General features: G+C 45.4%; 1 protein-coding gene across 2 annotated transcripts in view; it reads left to right on the forward strand.

Annotated features, from left to right (window-relative positions):
- Positions 1–476: 476 nt before the first annotated feature.
- The window catches only part of SKAP1 (src kinase associated phosphoprotein 1), a 293,558-nt gene continuing 274,225 nt past the window's right edge, over positions 477–19,809 (forward strand). Inside the window, exon 1 of one of the 2 annotated variants that reach the window (XM_084749211.1) lies at positions 477–667. In XM_084749211.1, the coding sequence (XP_084605337.1) occupies positions 622–667 (46 nt within the window). In that variant the 5' untranslated portion in view covers positions 477–621. The remainder of the gene's footprint in view (positions 668–19,809) is intronic. The other variant, XM_084749210.1, reaches the window with a different exon arrangement.

Below are 19,809 nucleotides of genomic sequence, written 5' to 3' on the forward strand. Positions count from 1 at the left end.
AGAGCTGTTTCCCACTTTCTCGCAGCCTTTCACCTCCCGGAGGGAAGGACACTGTCTATTGATGTGTATTGCCTTTGATGCTGAGTCTCCCAAGTGTTGGGGAGACTGTATTACAACCGGGATGTCTGATTTTAATCTTTGAGCAGCAAGGCGCCTCGCCCCTTCCCCCCTCCTCCCCTCCCCCCCCCCCCCCCAGTGAGCTGAGGCACTTTGTCCTCGGCAGGGACCAAGTTCCCTTGGATTCTGCCTCTGCACCCCAAATCCGGAACTACTATGGCCTTTCAAACCTGCCGCCCCAAAGCCAAAATTCTCCGCGCTTAGATATTTCCTCCAAGACCACTGGCTCTTTGGAGTCTAAGCAGCCTTTTGGTGCGGGGCTCTAAGGACCACGCCTTTGACCTTGCGTGCCACCTCAGTAGGGGCGCGAGCCCCGTGCACCTGAGCCCAGGGTCCCTCGCTCCTGCAGCCCGCTGCGCGCGCCGCTTCCTGAGAGCTTGGCCAGCGGCCCCGCCCTGCGCCCGAGCCCCAAGGCGAAACCGAGGTACAGGTGCTCGCTGCCATCGGAGCAGGCCTCGTATCTCTTGTCCCACCTTCTGCAGTGACCCTCCTCCCGCCGCGCAAATGCAGGCTCTCGACCTCCCGGAGGAGATCCGTTGGCTCCTAGAAGGTAACTCCTGGCACAGTGCCAGACCTCTGTCCTGATCCCTTCCCTCCCCGAGGTTCCTTCAGCGCTGGGCTGAAGGCAAGAAAGGAGCCGCCAGGGCGCTAGTCTTTCATTCACCTAATATAAACTCCAATTGGCTTCCAGATCCTCAATCCCACCCTTGTCCCCAAAGCCAGCCTCTCTCCCGTTCTCCCACCTCAGGGTCCCCACCACTTCCTTGAGTTGCACACTTTTTGTTCCTTCTAGGCATCAGCATCACTTCTAGATTTCTAAGGTCTTGCAGGCCAGGTTCATGGGCCTCCCCTGGTACCTTGCTTGGTCTTAAACCTGTCTCCCGAGAAATCCCTGTGGAGTGTAGCGATTAGATCTCATCCTCCGCTGCGTCCCAACTCCTCACCTCGCAGAAGACCCACGCTTTTCTGGGTAGATGCCTCCTAGGCACACAGTGGAGATCTGTGGAGATTTGGGCCAACCCTGGTGGTTAGGAGATTTCTTGTAAGTGTGGAAAGGTAAGGCCTCCTTTACCAGCCTGTAGACTTCTAGGGGCGCCATTGACCCAAAGGAAACCTTACGGTACCTGGTACCTTCCGTTTCTGGAAGCGTCCCGTTGTGATGTTTCACCTTCAAACTATGGTGTCTAAACGGTCCTTTAGAGCTGAGGGCACATTTTCTGACACTTAGCACACACTTCTGACACCCGGAAGAGACTTCCGTGGTAGGCAATATCATGCGCTTGACTCACAGTGATGAAAACCAGTTTTACTTGGGAGGACAGAGGCCTGGAATCTGCAGTTGCATATGGGGGTCTCAAGAGGAAACTGCTCAGAATCAAGCCTCTTGGCATCCAGGCGACAGAGACGTATTTCACACATCGTTAACAGGTGGCCTGCTTTGGGCAGGTCATGATTTTGGCAAGCTGCCATTCTTTTCAGTTTCTCTCACTGTAATTGGTTTTATATCTCTATTACCTTGTTATGTTGGTTATAAAATGCCTCCTAATCAAGGATTTGGCGAGTGCTTTTGGTTTCTGTTTGTAGCACTGTTTCTACTCTGGGTTGCTTCTCTGTAAGAGCTGTCCGTCAGCTAGGTATTTCTTTTGAGGTGATGGTTCAGAAATCTATTTTTGAAAGGCTTTTTATTTGTCTCTATTTGGAGTGTGTGTGCACAGGTGGGCATGCACCACAACACATCTGCGCAGGTCAGACGGTAGCTGTTGGAAGTTGGCTCGCACTTTCCATCCTCGGGGTGATGGGGATCGAACTTACGTCTTCAGGGTTGGTGGCAAGCACCACTCCCCGACAAATTATCCTCCCTGGTACTTAGGGGGTTGAATCTAGGCCCTTGTGCATGCTAGGTAGATGCTCTACCACTGAGCAAAAGTAATTTGGAGGGTAGAAGAAACCACTTGGCATCTAAAGAGAGGCTGTTGGTTTGGTATCAGATACATAAAGGAAGGCTGTAATTCTCTTTGGTTTTTAGAGAAGGAACAACAGCCACAAGTTTAGTTCTATCCTTGCATTTAAAGACAATGTTCCTTTTTTTTTTTTTTAAATTGATGTCAGTCATTTTACGAGAAGAAACTCATTTTACAAGCTTGTTAAATGATACTTCAGTTCTGTGCACAGCCTTGATAGAAAATCCCCTCTTATTTTTCAGAGGCTCGAGACACAGTCCTCTCCTTCGACATTTTTGATGTGCAGTTCTTTATTGTGCAAAACTGACACTTGGGTAAACAACTCATTTTTGCACCTGCCACCTTCCTTTAGCTCAGATTATTTTCTTGTTAGCTGACTGTTTTTAATTGAAGTCTTCAGATCTCCTTCTAAAGCAGAACCTTTGTTTGCTGACAGGCAGAGCAGGGTATGAATGGAGATTAATTGCATGTCACAGACTTCTGTATCAAACTTGCTGCGTCTTAACAATCTCTGATAGTGCTCGGGTCTTCAGGATATACGGAGGCGTCTGAGGTTACGTTTTGAGGGGCTTCACTGGTTAACCGTTTCTTTAAAGCCATTTTTGTCTTTTATTTCTTGTGCTTGTAATTATGCTCCTGAATCTGAAGGGGTGGGGTGGGGGGAAGGAAGAACGTAAAGCGGAACATAACCAACGATTGTCTTGGAAAGTGGCTAAGGAGTGTGCCTTTGAAAGATTGGCGTGATAATAGCAACGTATTGGGTTATAGGCTTTTATTTTTATTTTTAGTGGGATGCAGTCTCTAGTGTGGACCAGCAAAATGATTCGTTTGTTACAAACACTTTGTGGATATTAGAAACCCGAAACAGCCATCAGTTTGTTGTCTGTGGCTGGTTACGTGCCACCCCCACCCAACCACTCCCCCTACCCCTACCCCATCTCCTCCACCTCCCACCCCCCCACCCCCCCAACACACATACTTTTTAAGGTTAACTGTTAACAATTAGAAAAGATGTAGGTCCTTGATCTCCGTGTAGCCGCTCAGTGGGAGGGAGCCTCAGGATATGAGAGCCGAGCCTGCTGCTGCCACACGGCATGAGGGTGGAGTCTCTACAGTGAATTACTGCTTTCATAAACCAAGTCATAAGCATTTGTACAGTGATTTAATGCTGGCCATCAGAGCCATAACTTAAACATTTATTTATTTATAACAACAGGAACATAAAGTGACAGGGACATTCCTTGATATAATGCGCGTGCTTTAGAAAAGTAAAATATGCGAAGCATTGTGAGAGCTTTATACCGAAACTCTGCATAATGAGGGTCTGAAATTAATTTTTAAGTGTAAAATTTTTAAACATTCGAAGATGTCTCGTTTGACATGGAAATTCCACTTCTAGGAACCTGTGATAGAAACTAAAGGCCTGAAATATACGTAACAAAAGTTTATCCCAGATGTCAGTGAGGTGGGAAAAGCAGGCGATGGCTGTGTGACTCATGGGACATCCATCTTAATCTGCATGGAGATCTGTCTGTGTGTCTGTCATCTGTCCATCTCAGCTGGCAAAGCGTCAAAGCGTCCGTGGCACTTAAGACTAAAAAGGTGAAGTACACTAAAGTACATAGAAAGGGCCATTTTTATTTGAAAACAGATAGCCAAAAATAAATAAGTTCCACACATTACGTGGGCTTGTGTAAGTGTCGGGAAAGTGCGAGCGAGGGTGCCACATGCCCTGCGGTGGGAACTGCAGGATTTAATGACTTTTATTACATATGTCTTCAGTTGGCTGATTTGGGAGAAGTACGCCATGTCTGTATTTCTTTAATCAAGAAGGAATAGTAGCCGGGCGTGGTGGCGCACGCCTTTAATCCCAGCACTCGGGAGGCAGAGGCAGGCGGATCACTGTGAGTTCGAGGCCAGCCTGGTCTACAAAGCGACTCCAGGACAGCCAAGGCTACACAGAGAAACCCTGTCTCGCAAAAACCAACAAAACAAAACAAAACAAAAAAAAAAGAAGGAATAGTCAGGCAGGTTCTAAAGAAAAGAGAAAGAGAGAGAGAGAGAGAGAGAGAGAGAGAGAGAGAGAGAGAGATGAAGATTAAACTAAAGTCCAGAAATGAACTTCCAGGGTGATTGCTTTTCCTGTTTAGGGTGTGTGGGAAGTGTAAATTAAAACAAAATGAAACAAACAAACAAGCAAACAAACAAAAACCCCTTCATCGTTGGGTTTTTGACAAATGACAAAGTGCTGAGAAGCTTCTCGTAATCCAGGCAACAGCCTCTTCCAATAGGCTCTGCTGGAGCTCCCACACGGGGCCAGAAAGTGGTCCCGCATCAGTGAGTACAGCACTGTACAGATAAGGACCTGAGGGCATCTTCCGCTTTACGGAAAGAACAGGAAATATTCAGGTCCTGCTTCCAGGCAGAAAGGCTTTGGATGGAGAAGTTATCTCTTTGCTTTTCTGCTTTGTGATAACCGCGCTGAAAACAAAAGCAACGGAATGTTGTCAGTTTGCTAATCTGTGTTGCACAGATAGAGTCTTCTTCCTGGGTTTCCTAGTTCCGTGTCCGTGTTCAGCCCCCTCCCCCTCCCCCTCCCCCCTCCCCCTCCCCCCTCCCCCCTTTTTGTGTGTGTGTCTGTGTCTCTCATTCTTTTTAAGTAGGAGCTGAAGAGGAGAGTGTGAAGGAGGTACAGCAGATAGATATGTAACCTGCTGACTGCACCTTGGTAGCTGACAGACCCAGCTGCCTACGCAGTGCCACCACAGGCCTTGGAACAGGGACGGGGCCCAGACATCACTGGGTGCTGCAGCGAGCGCTCCCTAGCACGGGCCTCTATCCCTGTGGTGGCTTACTTTTAAACTTCAGCAGTCATTAGCCATTCCTTCCAGATGGTTCTCCAGGTCTGGAGTGGCAGACATAGATGAAAAAGATAAAATTCCCTTCTGGTATAGCGGGATCTAACTCATACGTATCTTCGATCAATTCTTTGAAAACACGGTTTAAGAATTTTCACCACTTCTTCAGCAGCCTGCTACTCTGGTATTCAAATGAGTCTCATTATAGTGAATGTCTGCTGGTTTTTTGTTTGTTTGTTTGTTTGTTTGTTTTGTTTTTTCAAGACAGGGTTTCTCGGTGTTAGCCTTGACTGTCCTGGGAATTCTCTTTGTAGACCAGGCTGGCCTCGAACTCACAGAGATCCGCCTGCCTCTGCCTCCCGAGTGCTGGGATTAAAGGCGTGCCCCACCATGCTCAGCTGAATGTCTGCTGTTTAAAGCTGTTTCTGCCAGGGTTACTCCTAGGTTGCCTCGTGAATGCCCGTGTCCGATTTATTCATTTATAAGGAGCTGAGGACTGAACCCAAGACCTCATGCCTGCTAGTCCAAGATCCATCCCGGGCCTCCCCTATTCATTCCTTTTGTTATTACCTTCTTAGCGAAGCTGAGGCCCACTGCTAGTCTGTTGGCTGCATCTTTTGTCTTCAGAGTTTCTGGAACATTAGATAACCAGGTATTTTGGAGCTATGTATGAAAGTAGCTATAAAAGGTGTGGGGGGGGGCTGGACATGTCGTTCACTGGCACAGTGCTTTGGGGGCATTCCAAAGACCTTGGTTCATTCCTAGCAGTGCGTGTGTGTGTGTGTGTGTGTGTGTGTGTGTGTGTGTGTGTGTGTGTGTGTCTGGGAGAAAGAATGACTGGGAGGGGGGAGAGGAAGAGAGGAAGAGGAAGAGGAAGAGAAGGAGAGGAAGAGAGGAAGAGGACGAGAAAGAGCGAGAGTACGGCTGTGTGAATGGGTTCACCATGTGACCGAACTTAGGTCGTAAGCCTTGTCAACAAGCACCTTTACTCTCTGAGCCATTTCAACATCCCAAAATGGCTGTCTTGCTAAGCAATCCCTCGGCTCCTCGCTGAGGTTCTGTGCTGTGTGTTTGGCTGCTTCGCTTTGTTTTGCTAACTTTTGATACTGGCAGTCTTGCAGCTCACCTGAATCCGGAGTGCTAAGATGTGAGTATCTAATGTTATTTTTTTTCTGATTATGAAAGTGATAATTTTCATTATCAAATCCAGAAAACATAAACTATATAGTCACCCGTAGCCAACAATTGTTAAATTCCCAAGGATTCCCTGGATTTCTTTTGCTGGAGGGATGACATTGTTCTATAAGGAGGAGGTATCTAAGTGAACATTAGGGAAGAGTCTATTTCACTTGACTGAGACAGTGTCTCACTGTGTATCCCTGGCTGGCCTTGAACTCACTGTGCAGCCCAGTCTGTCCTCCAGCTTACAGAGATCTACCCACCTTTGTTTCTGCCTCCCAAGTGCTAGGCTCAAAGATGTGTGAATCACACCTGCCTCAATCATCTATTTATTGATTTTAAAAATCATTCTAGGAACAAGACGCTAGTTCAACCCCAGCTCCTCTTAGGTTTTCAGAGAGAGAGATGACTTCCTTCCTTTCTTTTTTCCTTCCTTCCTTCTTTCCTTCCTTCCTTCCTTCCCTTTCTTTGAGACAGAGTTTCTCTGTGTAGCCCTGGCTGTCCTAGAACTAGCTCGGTAGACCACGCTGACCTTAAACTCAAAGAGATCCACCTGCCTTTGCCTCCCGAGGGCTGGGATTAAGGAGTGCACTACCACAACCAGCACTAACTTTTTTTTTTCCTAACTAAAGAGAACACGCTTAGTTTGTGCTGTACATTTATCACTCGGAGCACTGGGATTCAAGTAAAGCCTTAGGGGTAGATGACACTCCTTCAGGATGGGAGCCTATGAGAAAAGAGTGGATAGGAAAGGTTAGGGATTGTGGAGGAGAGGAAAGAAGACCAAAGAGAGAAGAGGTTTCCAGGGCCCCATCCCAGACCATCAGGGTGATGGTGCTGGATATAAGTTAGTGACTTACATGTGTCATGAGTGAGCAACCACATAGCCTTCCCAACTTGTCATGACTAGCAAACCATACCAGCCAAACTAAAGAGACACAATGGAAACACTGGATTCCAGGCTACTGGCATTCTGTATGTTTAAGTAAATCTCATAACTGTCCCTTTAAGTCATACATTACTGGTCCATAGAAGAAACCAGACTGCCTAGTGGCATAGCCTCTGCAAAGTCTCATGTTTGCCTTGGGTAGAAACAAAGTCAGTATTCCTGATTTCTTGCTGTAGGTGCAAGGGGAGTTACCAAACCAGTAGAAGTTTTGCTGTCACTTTTAAATACCCCAGTAAGCCAGCCTGGTGGCACACACCTTTAATCCCAGCACTCAGGGAGGCAGACACAAATGGATCTCTGTGAGTTTGAGGCCAGCCTGGTCTACAAAACAAGTCCAGGACAGCCAAGGTTATACAGAAAAACCCTGTCTCAAAAAACAAAATAAATAAGTAAAAATAATATAAAATAAATAAATGCCCCAGTAAAATCAAACTTAGTATTTTATTTCCTCACCCCTTTACTGACAATTTTCATGGAAACTTTGTCTATTTGTGGACCAGTTAAATAAAAGCACCATAATTGTCCTGGGCTTGACGTGTAGACCAATCTGACCTTGAACTCAGAGATCTACCTGCCTTTGCCTTCCAAGGGCTGGGATTAAAGGCAAGTACCACCACAACCCTGCAACTTTCACTTTGTTAAGAATTCATTTTAAAATGTAATATTTTGACCTGACAACTAATTATCTTTTTCTCTTTTGAGGCAGGGTCTCATTTACATAGCCTTGGCTGGATAGGACTTTGCTATGCAGACCAGCCTGGCTGAGTTACAGAGTTCCACCTGCCTCTGTCTCCCTTGTCACTCTTAAGCACACATTTTGGTCTTTTGTTAAGAAGTAAAGTATAGCCAGGTGGTGGTGGCGCACACCTTTAATCCCAGCACTTGGGAGGCAGAGGCAGGCGGATCGCTGTAAGTTCGAGGCCAGCCTGGTCTACAAAGTTAGTCCAGGAAACTTAACAGTGAGGCTAAGATCATATCTACTAGCCTTAGGTTTTTGTTTTTGTTTTTGGTTTTTTTGAGACAGAGTTTCTCTGTATAGCTTTTTCTCTCATGGAACTTACTCTGTAGACCAGGCAGGCCTGGAACTCAGAGATTCACCTGCCTTTGCCTCCCAAGTGCTGGGCTTAAAGGCATGCACCGCTGCTATTACTGCTGCCACTGCCACCACCACTCAGAAACCAACCTTGTTTTTATTTTCAGGAAATTGCCAGCACACAGTGGAGGACCTGTCAGCTGTAGGCATTTTTTCTGCCTGATGACCCGAAAGCCAAGTCGTGTTTATGTTTTTAATTCTCCTTCTGTTTATTGTAGATTAAACAAGGAAAGTATCCACACACTTACAACACAGAGAAAATAAAGCCCAGGGATTGAAACCCAGCAAGGACTTTTGGTTAAGCTTTATTTAACTGGTAGCCGACCTCGACCCCTAGCATTAATGCTTTTCCTCTGGGAGTCTAAAAAATCTAGTCCACGGAAATCCTTGCATATGTACAGGGCAATGCGCAGATGGAGATAGCCTCTGCAGTGCTGTGGAAATAGAAAAATAAAATAGAAACAACACAAGCATCCACTAACAAGTGTACGAAATGTGAAATATAGTACAGCTGTTTAGATGCATACACACACACTGATGGGTCGGTAGGGAGACTGGACTGACTGATTCATGTGGAAAAGTTGCCAACTCCATTCTGTAAAAAAGTCGAAGAGTGGGCCAGCAAGATGGCTCATTGGGTGAAAGTGCTTGCTGCCCATGCCTGCCACCTGAGGTCCAACCGCAGAACCGATAGTGGAAGAAAAGGACCGACTCCTGTAACTTATCCTCTGACCCTCGCACACATTCCACGGCATGTACACATCCCACCGTGCCACGTATGATAATAAACTAATAGAACTGAAAGGGTCAAACGCTCCTCTGTGTCACGTCAATAGCATATAATGAACTATGTCTATGACAGGAACAGTGGTGAAGATATGAGGCAGGCGATGATCTCATGCACTGCTTAGGTACAGGCACTTTGAAAAGTTATTTGGGCTTTAATACATTCCTACTCAACACCTGGTAACTCCTCTCCTGGAGATTTACCTGAGAGAAATGAGTATTTAGCCTCATAGCACAGTCAGTCTGTCTTAGTCAGTATTCTATGGCTGTGAAGAGATGCCATGGGCCAAGGCAACTCTTTTTTTTTTTAAATATATTTTATTAACTTATTCATATTACATCGCAATGGTTATCCCATCCCTTGTATTCTCCCATTCCTCCCTCCCTCCCATTTCCCCCTTACTCCCCTCCCCTATGACTGTGACTGAGGGGGACCTCCTCCCCCTGTAGGCCCAGGCAACTCTTACAAGATGAACAATTGAACTGGGGTTTGGCTGTCAGCTTCAGAGGCTTAGTTCATTAGCATCATGTCAGGGAAACACGGTGAGAGAGAGAGAGAGAGAGAGAGAGAGAGAGAGAGAGAGAGAGAGAGAGAGAGAGAGGCTAGGAAAGTGTTTCAGATCCCCTGGACCTGGAGTTAACCCACTTAGATCCGCTAAAATGGCAGTTCCAGCTCTTAACTACTGAGCCAGCTCTCCAGCCAGAGTCGGACATTTAAGATGGCTGTTTAGGTATCCCACGTGTTTTTCACACTTGAGTTATAATATGTAGGATCTTGATTGACTCAAACTATTACACAGTTGAACTAAGTATAAGTACAAATATCTACTACTGAATATGTTTTAGTAAAACTCCTATTGTGTGATTTAACATCTTATTTTTCCATATCATATTAGAATGTCAACAGTGTTAGGAAAAACATCTTAGATGAGGACTTTGTGTGTGTGTGTGTGTGTGTGTGTGTGTGTGTGTGTGTGTGTGTGTGTGTGGTGTATGTACCACATATATGGGCAGAGATTAAAGAAAGATGTTTTCTCCCTTCTACTCCTTTGAGGCAGAGTCTCTTGCTGAAGTTGGAGCTAGGTTGGAGGTCAGGAGATGCCAATGACCCACATGTCCTCCCCTCTCCTGTCCTAGTGATGGTGTTACAAATATGCCAGAATTTTTTTTTTCATCAGTGCTGGGATTTGAACTCATAACCCCATACTTGTGCAGCAAGCCCTCTTAGCCACCCTTCAGCAATCTATCTCTTCAGCTCTCTGAGATGAAAATTTACATATTTCATAAATTGTCCCATCAAAGTCATTAGTCTTCAGAAAGATTTTTTTTTTTTTTTGCTGTTCAGATGCTAAGGCTGTTCTGCTTCTAGGCTCAGTCTGTCCCATCTCCTATGTCCAAGCTGAGCAGTAGGATTAACAGTGGGACTTAAAAGACTCCAGCTCCCAACAGCCGTCTGTTATAATCACCTAGCCTATAACGCAACACCGACAAATCAGAAAAAGCGAGCAATGAACTTGGAGACACAAGGGAAATAAATAGAAACAAATGCTGCAGAAATTATAAGATTTCTGTGGGGTGTAAATGGCTTATAACATGACAAAAGTTAGATCTATGATGGTTATATCGATATGTTAAGATCCTCAGACAGTGGTAAGATTAAAATGTATCTTATCTTTTTTCTATATTTAAAATGATTAAAAATTGCTTATGTACTAGGCTTAATGAAATTAGTTAAAAATATAATCTTACTAGCCAGCTCTAGAATCTCTCTTCGGAAATGAGCTGTCATTGTCGGGGAAATAACATCGCCATTACTACCATTATTATTATTTTTATTGCCATCATCATCATTATTATTATTAGAGACAGGTGTCTCACTGTGTAGACCAGGCTGGCCTCCACCTGACAGTGGTCTGCCTGTGTCTCCTTTCTGAGGGATGGGGATTAAAGGTGTGAGCCTCTTAACACCCCCTCCCCTTTCTCCCTCCCTTCTTTGGTTGTGTGGGGGGTGTTGTCAAAGGCTGAAGCAACCAAATGGACAGTTAGGCTGCAACTTCTAGCAAGGAAAAAAAAATGTCTTTTGATTTTTGTCTTGAATAAGAGAGAGGGAGAAAATGTAAGCGGCGTGGAACTAAATCAGACGGAGAACCAGAGGGTGTGTACGCTCCGCTAACAGGGACACAAGCAAAATACTTAGGAATGAGGAAATCCTTTGAATGGCTGCTATGTAAACCCATCACACACACACACACACACACACACACACACACACACACACACACACCCCGCACCACCAGCATCTCCGGCCAGCGATGTCTTGTGCATTCACAGACCCATCATATGAATAGTGCTTTGAGGACACCGAGGAAGAAGATAGGTCTAAACCAGGATTTCTCAAACCTCAAAATCACTGACAGTTTGAGCTAGAAAAGCCTTTGCTGTTGGCGCCGTGTCCTGTGTATTCTTGAAAGCGCGGCAGCCTCCTTGCCTTCTCCTCCACTGGATGCCAGTAGCTCCCTCCCCAGTGTGGTCAATCAAAGGCTCCCAGGCTCTGTCCCAAATCTCCTGAAGTGTATCCTGGTTGGCAACAGGTGTTCTAAGCCTAGACAGCCAGGACAGAGCATGTGCTCCTGCACGGAACCTGTAAGGTGTGGGCCTCTGAGAACCTTGCCCTTTTGAAAATGACCCACATCCTGAGGCGAACCGTGAGCTTCCCCGGGAGGAAGTTCTCACCAAGAGTTCAGAGGTCCAGGTAGTCCTAACGTCTAAACTGTTCTCAGAATGAAGTTCAGAAAACCCAGTTACACCCCGCCCCGGCCCCCCCCTTCCTTTGCACGTGAAAATCTGCAAGCGTGTCTTTGCTTAGCTTCTTAGCACACCCTTGCTTTTCTACGGAGCCGCGACTCCTTTGAGGAACTTCAGAGTCGAGTTACTGTTGGGGTCTAGTGAATATTTTACACCTCAATAGATTCCCAAACAAACAGTTGTCTACTCTGCCGTTTCCAGTTGAAATTTTGCTTTGTGCAATCTTTGAGGTGGCATTAAAAAAACTTTTTCCCCCTAACCTATTCTTGTATAAATTAAGCATGTGAGGAGGTAGGCTCTGCTTACCTTGCTACAAATAGATTGTTTCATATGTGCCCTTGTATGTGTCTAAAAATAGCATCTTCTAATTAATTCTACAATTTAAAAATGAAGTTATTTTCCTCTCTCTTGTTTGTTTCATGTTTTTAATGATAGGAGAGAGTTAGTACTTTTTTTTTTTCTCCCTTAGTTTTAGTTATTGGGTTCTTCGTGATGCTTAATACATTCTAAATATGGTTCTAGCTCATTTCCAGAAATTTTTGTTTAATCTTCGTATACTTCTATTAATATCTTCCAAAATGGATCTGGAACCAGGTAGTAAGAAGATGGCTGTCAAGACTGGATTGTGGGCCAAGTGGACAGGGCATACAGTACGCCACACACAGGGCCCGTGAGAAGATACTAAAATTAGAAAAGAAATGGTCTGCAGCGTGAGAGGATCTGTCTCCTCCTGAGCTAGAACAGACGCTGAAAAATGTTCTCACTCAGATCCTCAAAGATATCCCCTAGTTACGGATTACGAGGCAGAACGTTAGGGAACAGTGAGTGATGAGCGCCTATGTATGGAAACTGCATATGAAACCATAACGGGCATATGGGGGGGGGCAATACGTGTCAGACACACCCCCCAGCATGACAGGATAAACCAGGTGGAGCTACCTGGGGCCACACTCCTGAGGAAAAAGGACCCCCCCCCTCCACTCTCCCCCCCTTAGCTGCCACCAGCTACTAATAGCTCCTCAGGTGGGGAGGGTGAGCCCCTCCCCCGTCCAGGCTTGATCTTGCTCAGCAGTAGCTGCTGTGAGTTTGGGTGCATCTCCTGTGTTACATCCAGGAGACACTGTTTCACAGTACTTCCCCCCCCCACCCCCACCCTCGGGCCATGAAAATCGTTCTGGCAAACCTTGAAATTTTCATCCTCCTGCCTCCACCTCCACAGTGTTGTGTGCCCCCACTCTCAATTTATAGAGTGCTGGCAACCAAACCAGTGCTCCAGGCATGCTAGGTAAGGACCCTACCAACTGAGCTACATTCCCAACCCCCCCCTCCAAAAAAATCTACCTTTTCTTTCTTTTGAGATAGGGCCTCCTATAGACCAGCCTGGCCCTTCTAAATAGCTGAGGCTGGCCTTGGACTCCTCAACCTGTTGCTACTCCCTGAATCCTGGGATTAAAGGCCTACACCACCATTGCCAGCTAGTTTTGTTTTATTTTTTAACTTAAATCTAAATAGCCACATGTGGCTAGTTCATTAGACAGCACAGTTTAAATATTTAAATATGAAATATACAAAATAAGTAAAGATTTCAAGAAAGAAAAAACAAAACAAAACCACGATACAAAAAAGCAAGCAATCAACAAGGGAGGCAGGAAAATATTATCATAGCTATGATTTCAAAACTATATAAATACACAAATGTCAAATTCTTGAAATGTAATATACACAGCCGGTTGTGCTTCGATGGTACTGGTACGTACAGACACGCTGGGGACATCTTAACACAAAAGAAGACAGGGCCACTAGCTAGTGTCAAGACCATGGAGTTAATTAAATTAACCAGTTAAACTTAACATTTTAACCTGTGTTAATCCTTTAACCCACAGACCAAAACAAACAAAAACAACACCTCACACATATTTTCTTGGGTGTAATGCCAGTCACAGGCAGAAATTTATCTGTTCTTCTCAGAAATGTGAGTTCTGTTTTAGTAGTTCAAATACTTTCCCACAATATCCCCTCCAGGAACACTTTTATTGGTATTTGGTTGGTGGAATTGTTTTCAACAGCACTGGGTCATTCATCTTGCCTCCAAATAAAAGGTTGATTGAAGCAAACTTTTCGAGTTTTAGAAACATATATCAACAACAACACACAAAAAAAACCATTTGCAACCGTTAACGGCACCGACTTAAGTATTTTCCCCCTCCCCCAGTGTGTCGGTAGCGTTATGGAAAAAAAAACAAAAGAAGCCACATTTATCTTTCAGTTATTAGGGAAAAAAATTGCTACCCTTAAGATGTCATTCACCCAGTAGACAAAATAGTAAACCTTGCAAAGCGACAAGGTCAGAGAATCTGGGAAAACATCAGAAGGCTCTCAGGAGGCCCTGGCCCCTGCTGGCAGGTGGCCTCACCGCTGTAGAGGGTATTTGCAGAACGCCATGAAGGCATTGTACTTTTGTGTGGCCTTTAGTCCCTTTCTTCCTTTCTTCCTTCCTTCCTTTCTTTCTTTCTTTCTTTCTTTCATTTCTTTCTTTCGCTCTGACTTCCTTGCAGAGATGTCTGGAACCTGAGGGCATTTTTGTTTTAGAGCAGGTGTGCATTTTAAGGAGAATATACGTCTTTGCCAAAGCCGTGTTTACCTTTTAAGTATAAGACTTAAAGCTGTCCTGCGTTACTCTTAGTACAAAATACTACGTATTTACGGGTGTGCCTCCGAGATGAATGCTGCCACCTTTCCTTTCCCTCCTGACCTTGTTTAGGTCTCCAAGTTTAAACCTTTTCATGCTTTGCAACTCACCTGTGCCCCCTGGCCTCCAGCACATTTGTGAATGTTACTTGTACACCCGGCACGTCCCTTTTTGGTAGCTCACAGCATAACTCTGATTGTGCATCTTGGTGCCTCCCTTTCGCTGATCCGTCTCTCTCAGAGCTGTGCTCGCTTCCTCAGGGCTCACTGGGTACACAAGGAAGACTAGGTGCATCTGGGCGTGGGATCCTTTATGGCTGATGGCCGGGCATCGTTTTCGTGCGAGGCCATGAACTTCCCACGGTGTTGCCCACTCCCTAGCTGAATGCATCTGTGGGCCAACACCCTCATCCTCCTTTTTGTTTGGCACTGAATCTTGCTGTTACGGGGACCCCCCCCAAGGCATCCCAATCTGACAGAACATGTCTGAAGAGGAAGAGGATTTGCCTTTTTGAGTGCCAAATATCAAATCCGGGGCCTTGCGTATATGCCAGGCAAGTGTTCTAGCCCAGAGCCATGTTCCTCACAAAGAGCTCTAGTTAGCAAAAGCAGAAAACTACCAACAGAATGATGACCCGAGAGGCTGAGGGAATGCAGGTTGCTTGAATTCTCCTTCCTGTCTGGTCTGTTCAAGGAGGCTTGCTCAGGTCCCCTTGGGTTCTCACCATGAGAAATTCCACTTTCTCAGTTGAAGAGCAAATGTAACTTCTCTGATTTCCTTCCTCAATGTTTTCATGCAGTTTTGGTATCAGGATTTTTCTGGAGAGCGAACACAGTATCGGAAACAGCACCGTCATGCAGCCTGTTCTTCTGACTTCGTGTTTTCTTGGCTGTGTGTTTCATCCAGAGAGCTTGGCAGTGTGTCTCTAGAGCAGATCCCAAATATCCAATGATTCCGGTGGAAGAACTTCTGAAGTATTGCAAAGAAGGCCGCTCAAACAATTAATCTGAAGGAGAGGTAAACAAGAGAGGTTTTAAGAAAAGAATCACCTGGTCCCTAGCGGCTTCATTGGGCCTTAATTATAATCTGCTGGTAATTCCGGTATACGGAATATGCAGATATTTTACTTAACAAGAATTTAGTAAGGATATTTATTGGTTATATCTTAATAAATCTGGGTGGGGGAAGAGTTTAGTAGGGAAATTCAATAATGTGTGTGTGTGTGCGCGCGCGCGCGCGCGCGCGCGTGTGTGCATGTGTGCTTGAGTGCATATACACATGTGTTCTACAAGTAGAAAGTATACAATGCTCTGCCTACATGTGCACCTGCAGGCCAGAAATGGGCATCAGATCATACTATAGATGGTTGTGAGCCACCACGTGGTTGCTAGGAATTGAACTCAGGACCTCTGAAAGAGCAGTCAGTGCTCTTAACCCCTGAGCCATCTCTCCAGCCCTACAAGAAGAAAGTAAACACTTTAACTTATCACATCACATAAGATTTTATTCACCATCACCACCACCACCACCATCATCATCATCCTTCTAGGGAGTGAACCCAGGCCCAAGCATGGTAGATAAGGGTCCTACCACTGAATAAGACCCCCCAGCCCCTTTTGTATTTTCATCTAGAGACAAGGCATCCCTGAATTGCAAAGGCTGGCCTTCCACTTCCCATGGTCCTGCCTCAGTTCCCCCAGAAGCTGGGATCACAGACCTGTGCCACCAGATCCAAACACAGGCTCGCCGTTGCTGCCCACTTCCTGTGCCTGCCCATGGCAGCCTTTCCCCGTTAAGGACTGTGTGAAAGCCAGCGCAGTTCTCTACCTCCGAGTAAAGCAAGGATGGGGAGTGGAGAGTAAATGGTATCCAAGCCACAGCTGTGCACCTCAGGCTTTGTGCTGATTTTTTTCTACTTTTTTTTTTTTAAATTCTGAAATGGATAACTTAGAAATACAACCATGGGTTGGAGAGGTGGCTCAAAGGTTAAGAGCACTGGCTGCTCTTCCAGAGGCCCTGAGTTCAATTCCCAGCAACCGCATGCTGGCTCACAGCCATCTGTAATGTGATCTGATGCCCTCTTCTGGCCTGCAGGTGTACATACAGGCAGAGTACTATATACATAATAATAAAATAATTTTTAAAAATACACACATCTAGAAATATAAATAATATGAAGAAGACTGTGAGAGAAGCTGCCATTTCACCAGCCAGTGATGACCTCTGCTGATGTTCTAACCAATGAATTGCACCCAGTATTTTAATTTAAATTTCTATTTACTTTATTTGCGGGCATGTGTGCATGCATCGTGTGTGTGTGTGCGTGTGTGTGTGTGTGTGTGTGTGTGTGTGTGTGTAGAAAACTTGTAGGAGTTGAATCTCTCCTTCCACCACGGGGCCTAGGAATTGAACTCAGGTCTTCAGGCTTGGAAGTTGGGTTTTTTGTTTGTTTGTTTTTTGTTTTGTTTGTTTGTTTTTTAACCTGTCTTCCTAGCACTATTTCGTTTTTATCATTCAAACTTAAAACATCCAGATTATACAGTTTACTGCTTTTACTAACTGAATTGTTGTAGAAGCTTCAGATTTACACAAATATTGAGCAGTTGTTAGTCCCCTTAATCCCTCCCTTCTCTCTGGTTTCTTTAATTAGAACATTTTTACATCAGCGCAGTATTGTATTAGCATTCTCTGGAGGGACAGAGCTGACAGAACAGATCTATTTATATTAAAAGGGGATTTATTAGAGCAGATCACACGCTATGGTCCCCTTAGTCCAACAATGGACTTTGCTTTCAGAAAGCCCGAGAATCCTGGAGTTGTTGAGTTCATGAAGCTGGCTGGATATCCCATCTGGTCTGTGTTAAAATGCTAAACAAGCAAGTTCTAATCCCAGCGAGAGAAGCCCTCAGCTGCTGGGTAGATGAACTTGCCAGTGAGAGTGAAGGCAAACAGGCAAAAGCCAAAGGCTTCCTTCTTCCGTCCGCTTACGTGGGCATCCACCAGAAGGTGTGGTCCAGGTTTAGGGTGGGTCTTCTGACTTCATAAGATCCTGATTTAGGGTGGGTCTTAACCATTTCAGATGTTGAGGTCAAGACACTCCCTCACTGGCAGCAGGCCCAGATGCTTGGGTTTTAGTTGATTCCAGATGTGGCCAAGTTGACAGCCAAGATTAGCCATCAGCGGTACTTCTGTCATGACCAATAAAGCTGCACCATCACACTGCCACCTAAAATGCACAGTTCTTTTGGCTTTCCTACTTTTATCTAAGGCCCCTTTTCCATCTCAGGATTCTATCCAGGATACAGGCACATCTTCTTGGCCTCCTCTCAGCTGTGACTATCTCCCACACACCCCTTGTTTTTGATAAATGTAACCATTTTGAGGAGCGGGAGCTGGGTATACACAGAATGACACTTGATTAGAATGTCTAGTGTTCTGCTCATGGTCAGACTGGGCTGACAGGTTTGAGGGAGGAAGATCACAACGGTATCGTTTTCACCACATTGCACCAGTGGTCCACACTGTCAGTGTGATTTATGATGGTTGATGCTGGACCACGGACACCTGGCCGGTGTCAAGTTTCTCCCCTGTGGAGTCACTCGATTTCCTCTTTGCATCCTGCAGCCTTTTGGAAGAAAGTGGCTGTGTACAGCCCACACCTAAGGGTTAGGGGTATGGTTCCTTTACTTTGGGGTAGATTAGATACATAAGCAATCTTGAATTCTATATTAGAGATCCGTCTCTTATCTCCCATTTGTTAATGTAGTCGATTATTTATATGACTTATAGACCTAAGGATATTTATATATACTTCAGTTTATCATTCAATATTATTTTGTTGTTCAGAAAAAAAAATTTTTTTTTGAGACAGGGTCTTACCTTGTATCCCTGGCTGGTTTGAGTTCTATCTCTAGCATACATGTGAGCATGCACAGACAGACAGACAGACAGACAGACAGAGACACAGAGAGAGACAGAGAGACAGAGGCAGAAAGAGACAGACAGACAGACCAACTGACAGACAGATACACAGAGTCGGGGGGGGGGGGGGGGAACTGTAACAATGAACCCAGGATGTCGGTAGTAAGCTGTGGATGGTCATTAACTGACTCCTCTTTTCCAAACCTACTTATGTCTGTACCTTCCCTCCCTCCCTCCCTCCTTCCTTCCTTCCCTCCCAGTGAGGTTTCCCATCCATCTGTAGGATGCTTGGGTTTGTTGACAGTCTATATTTGAGAGCTCCCAGCCTGAGTGATGTCTGATGTTTGTAGACTGTGCTGACTAGAGTCATCTGATAGGAGGGAGCCTCAGCTGAGAAAATGCCTCCATGAGATTCAAGTGTAGGATATTTTTTTTACTTAGTGATTAATGGGGGAGAGTCCAGCCTATGGTGTGTGGGGTCATGCCTAAGCTGGTGGTCCTAGGGCCTCGGAGAAAACAGGCTCTGAGTAAGCCATGAGGAGCAAGCCAGTAAGCAGCACCCCTTTATGGCCTCTGCATCAGCTCCCGCCTCCAGAACCCTGCCCTGTTTGAGTTCCTCTCCTGACTTCCTTCAGTGATGAACAGTAATATTGAAGTATATGCCAAATAAGTGGTTTCCTCTGAAATTGCTTTCGGTCATGGTTTTTCATCGCAGCAATTGTAGCCCTAACTAAGGCATAGAAATTAAGGGTGCAGTCTCTGCTGTAGAGCCCTGTTGGTGACAACTGCGGATGCCACATACCCTGCTTTATAGGGTCAGACACTTCAGTGTCAGTTCTCTGAAAAGGCCCCATGCTTCACCTTGGCCTCCCTACCCACTCTTGTGAACCTTTGGCCAACCATGGAATTTTAAAAATTTTACGTGTGTGTGTGTGTGTGTGTGTGTGTGTGTGTGTGTGTGTGTGTGTTTGTGAGAAAGAGAGAGAGAGAGAGAGAGAGAGAGAGAGAGAGAGAGAGAGAGAGAGAGAGAGAGATCATGCTCCAAATCTATTCTCTACCTTATTTTTTGAGCCAGGATCTTTCACTGAACTTGTAGTTCCTGAGTTAGCTAGCCTGGCTGGCCAGTAAGCCCCATAAGACTCACCATCTCTGGCCCTCACACTCAGCTCTGGGGTTAAAAGATGCATTGCTATGGCCAGATTTTACCTGGGTGCTGGAATTTGACATCAGGTCCTCGAGTTTGAACAGAAAGCCCTACACTCACTGAACCGTCTCTTTAGCCTCTATTTTAAATTTTTCATCAAGACGTAATAGGACTGGGGATGTGGCTGCACAGTAGAGCACTTACAAATTCCTATGTTCATCCCCCAGTACTGGAGAGAGAGAGAGAGAGAGAGAGAGAGAGAGAGAGAGAGAGAGAGAGAGAGAGAGAGAGACAGAGACAGACAGAG

Source organism: Acomys minous (genome assembly GCF_964271855.1).
Source record: "Acomys minous genome assembly, chromosome: 12".
Lineage (NCBI taxonomy): Eukaryota > Metazoa > Chordata > Mammalia > Rodentia > Muridae > Acomys > Acomys minous.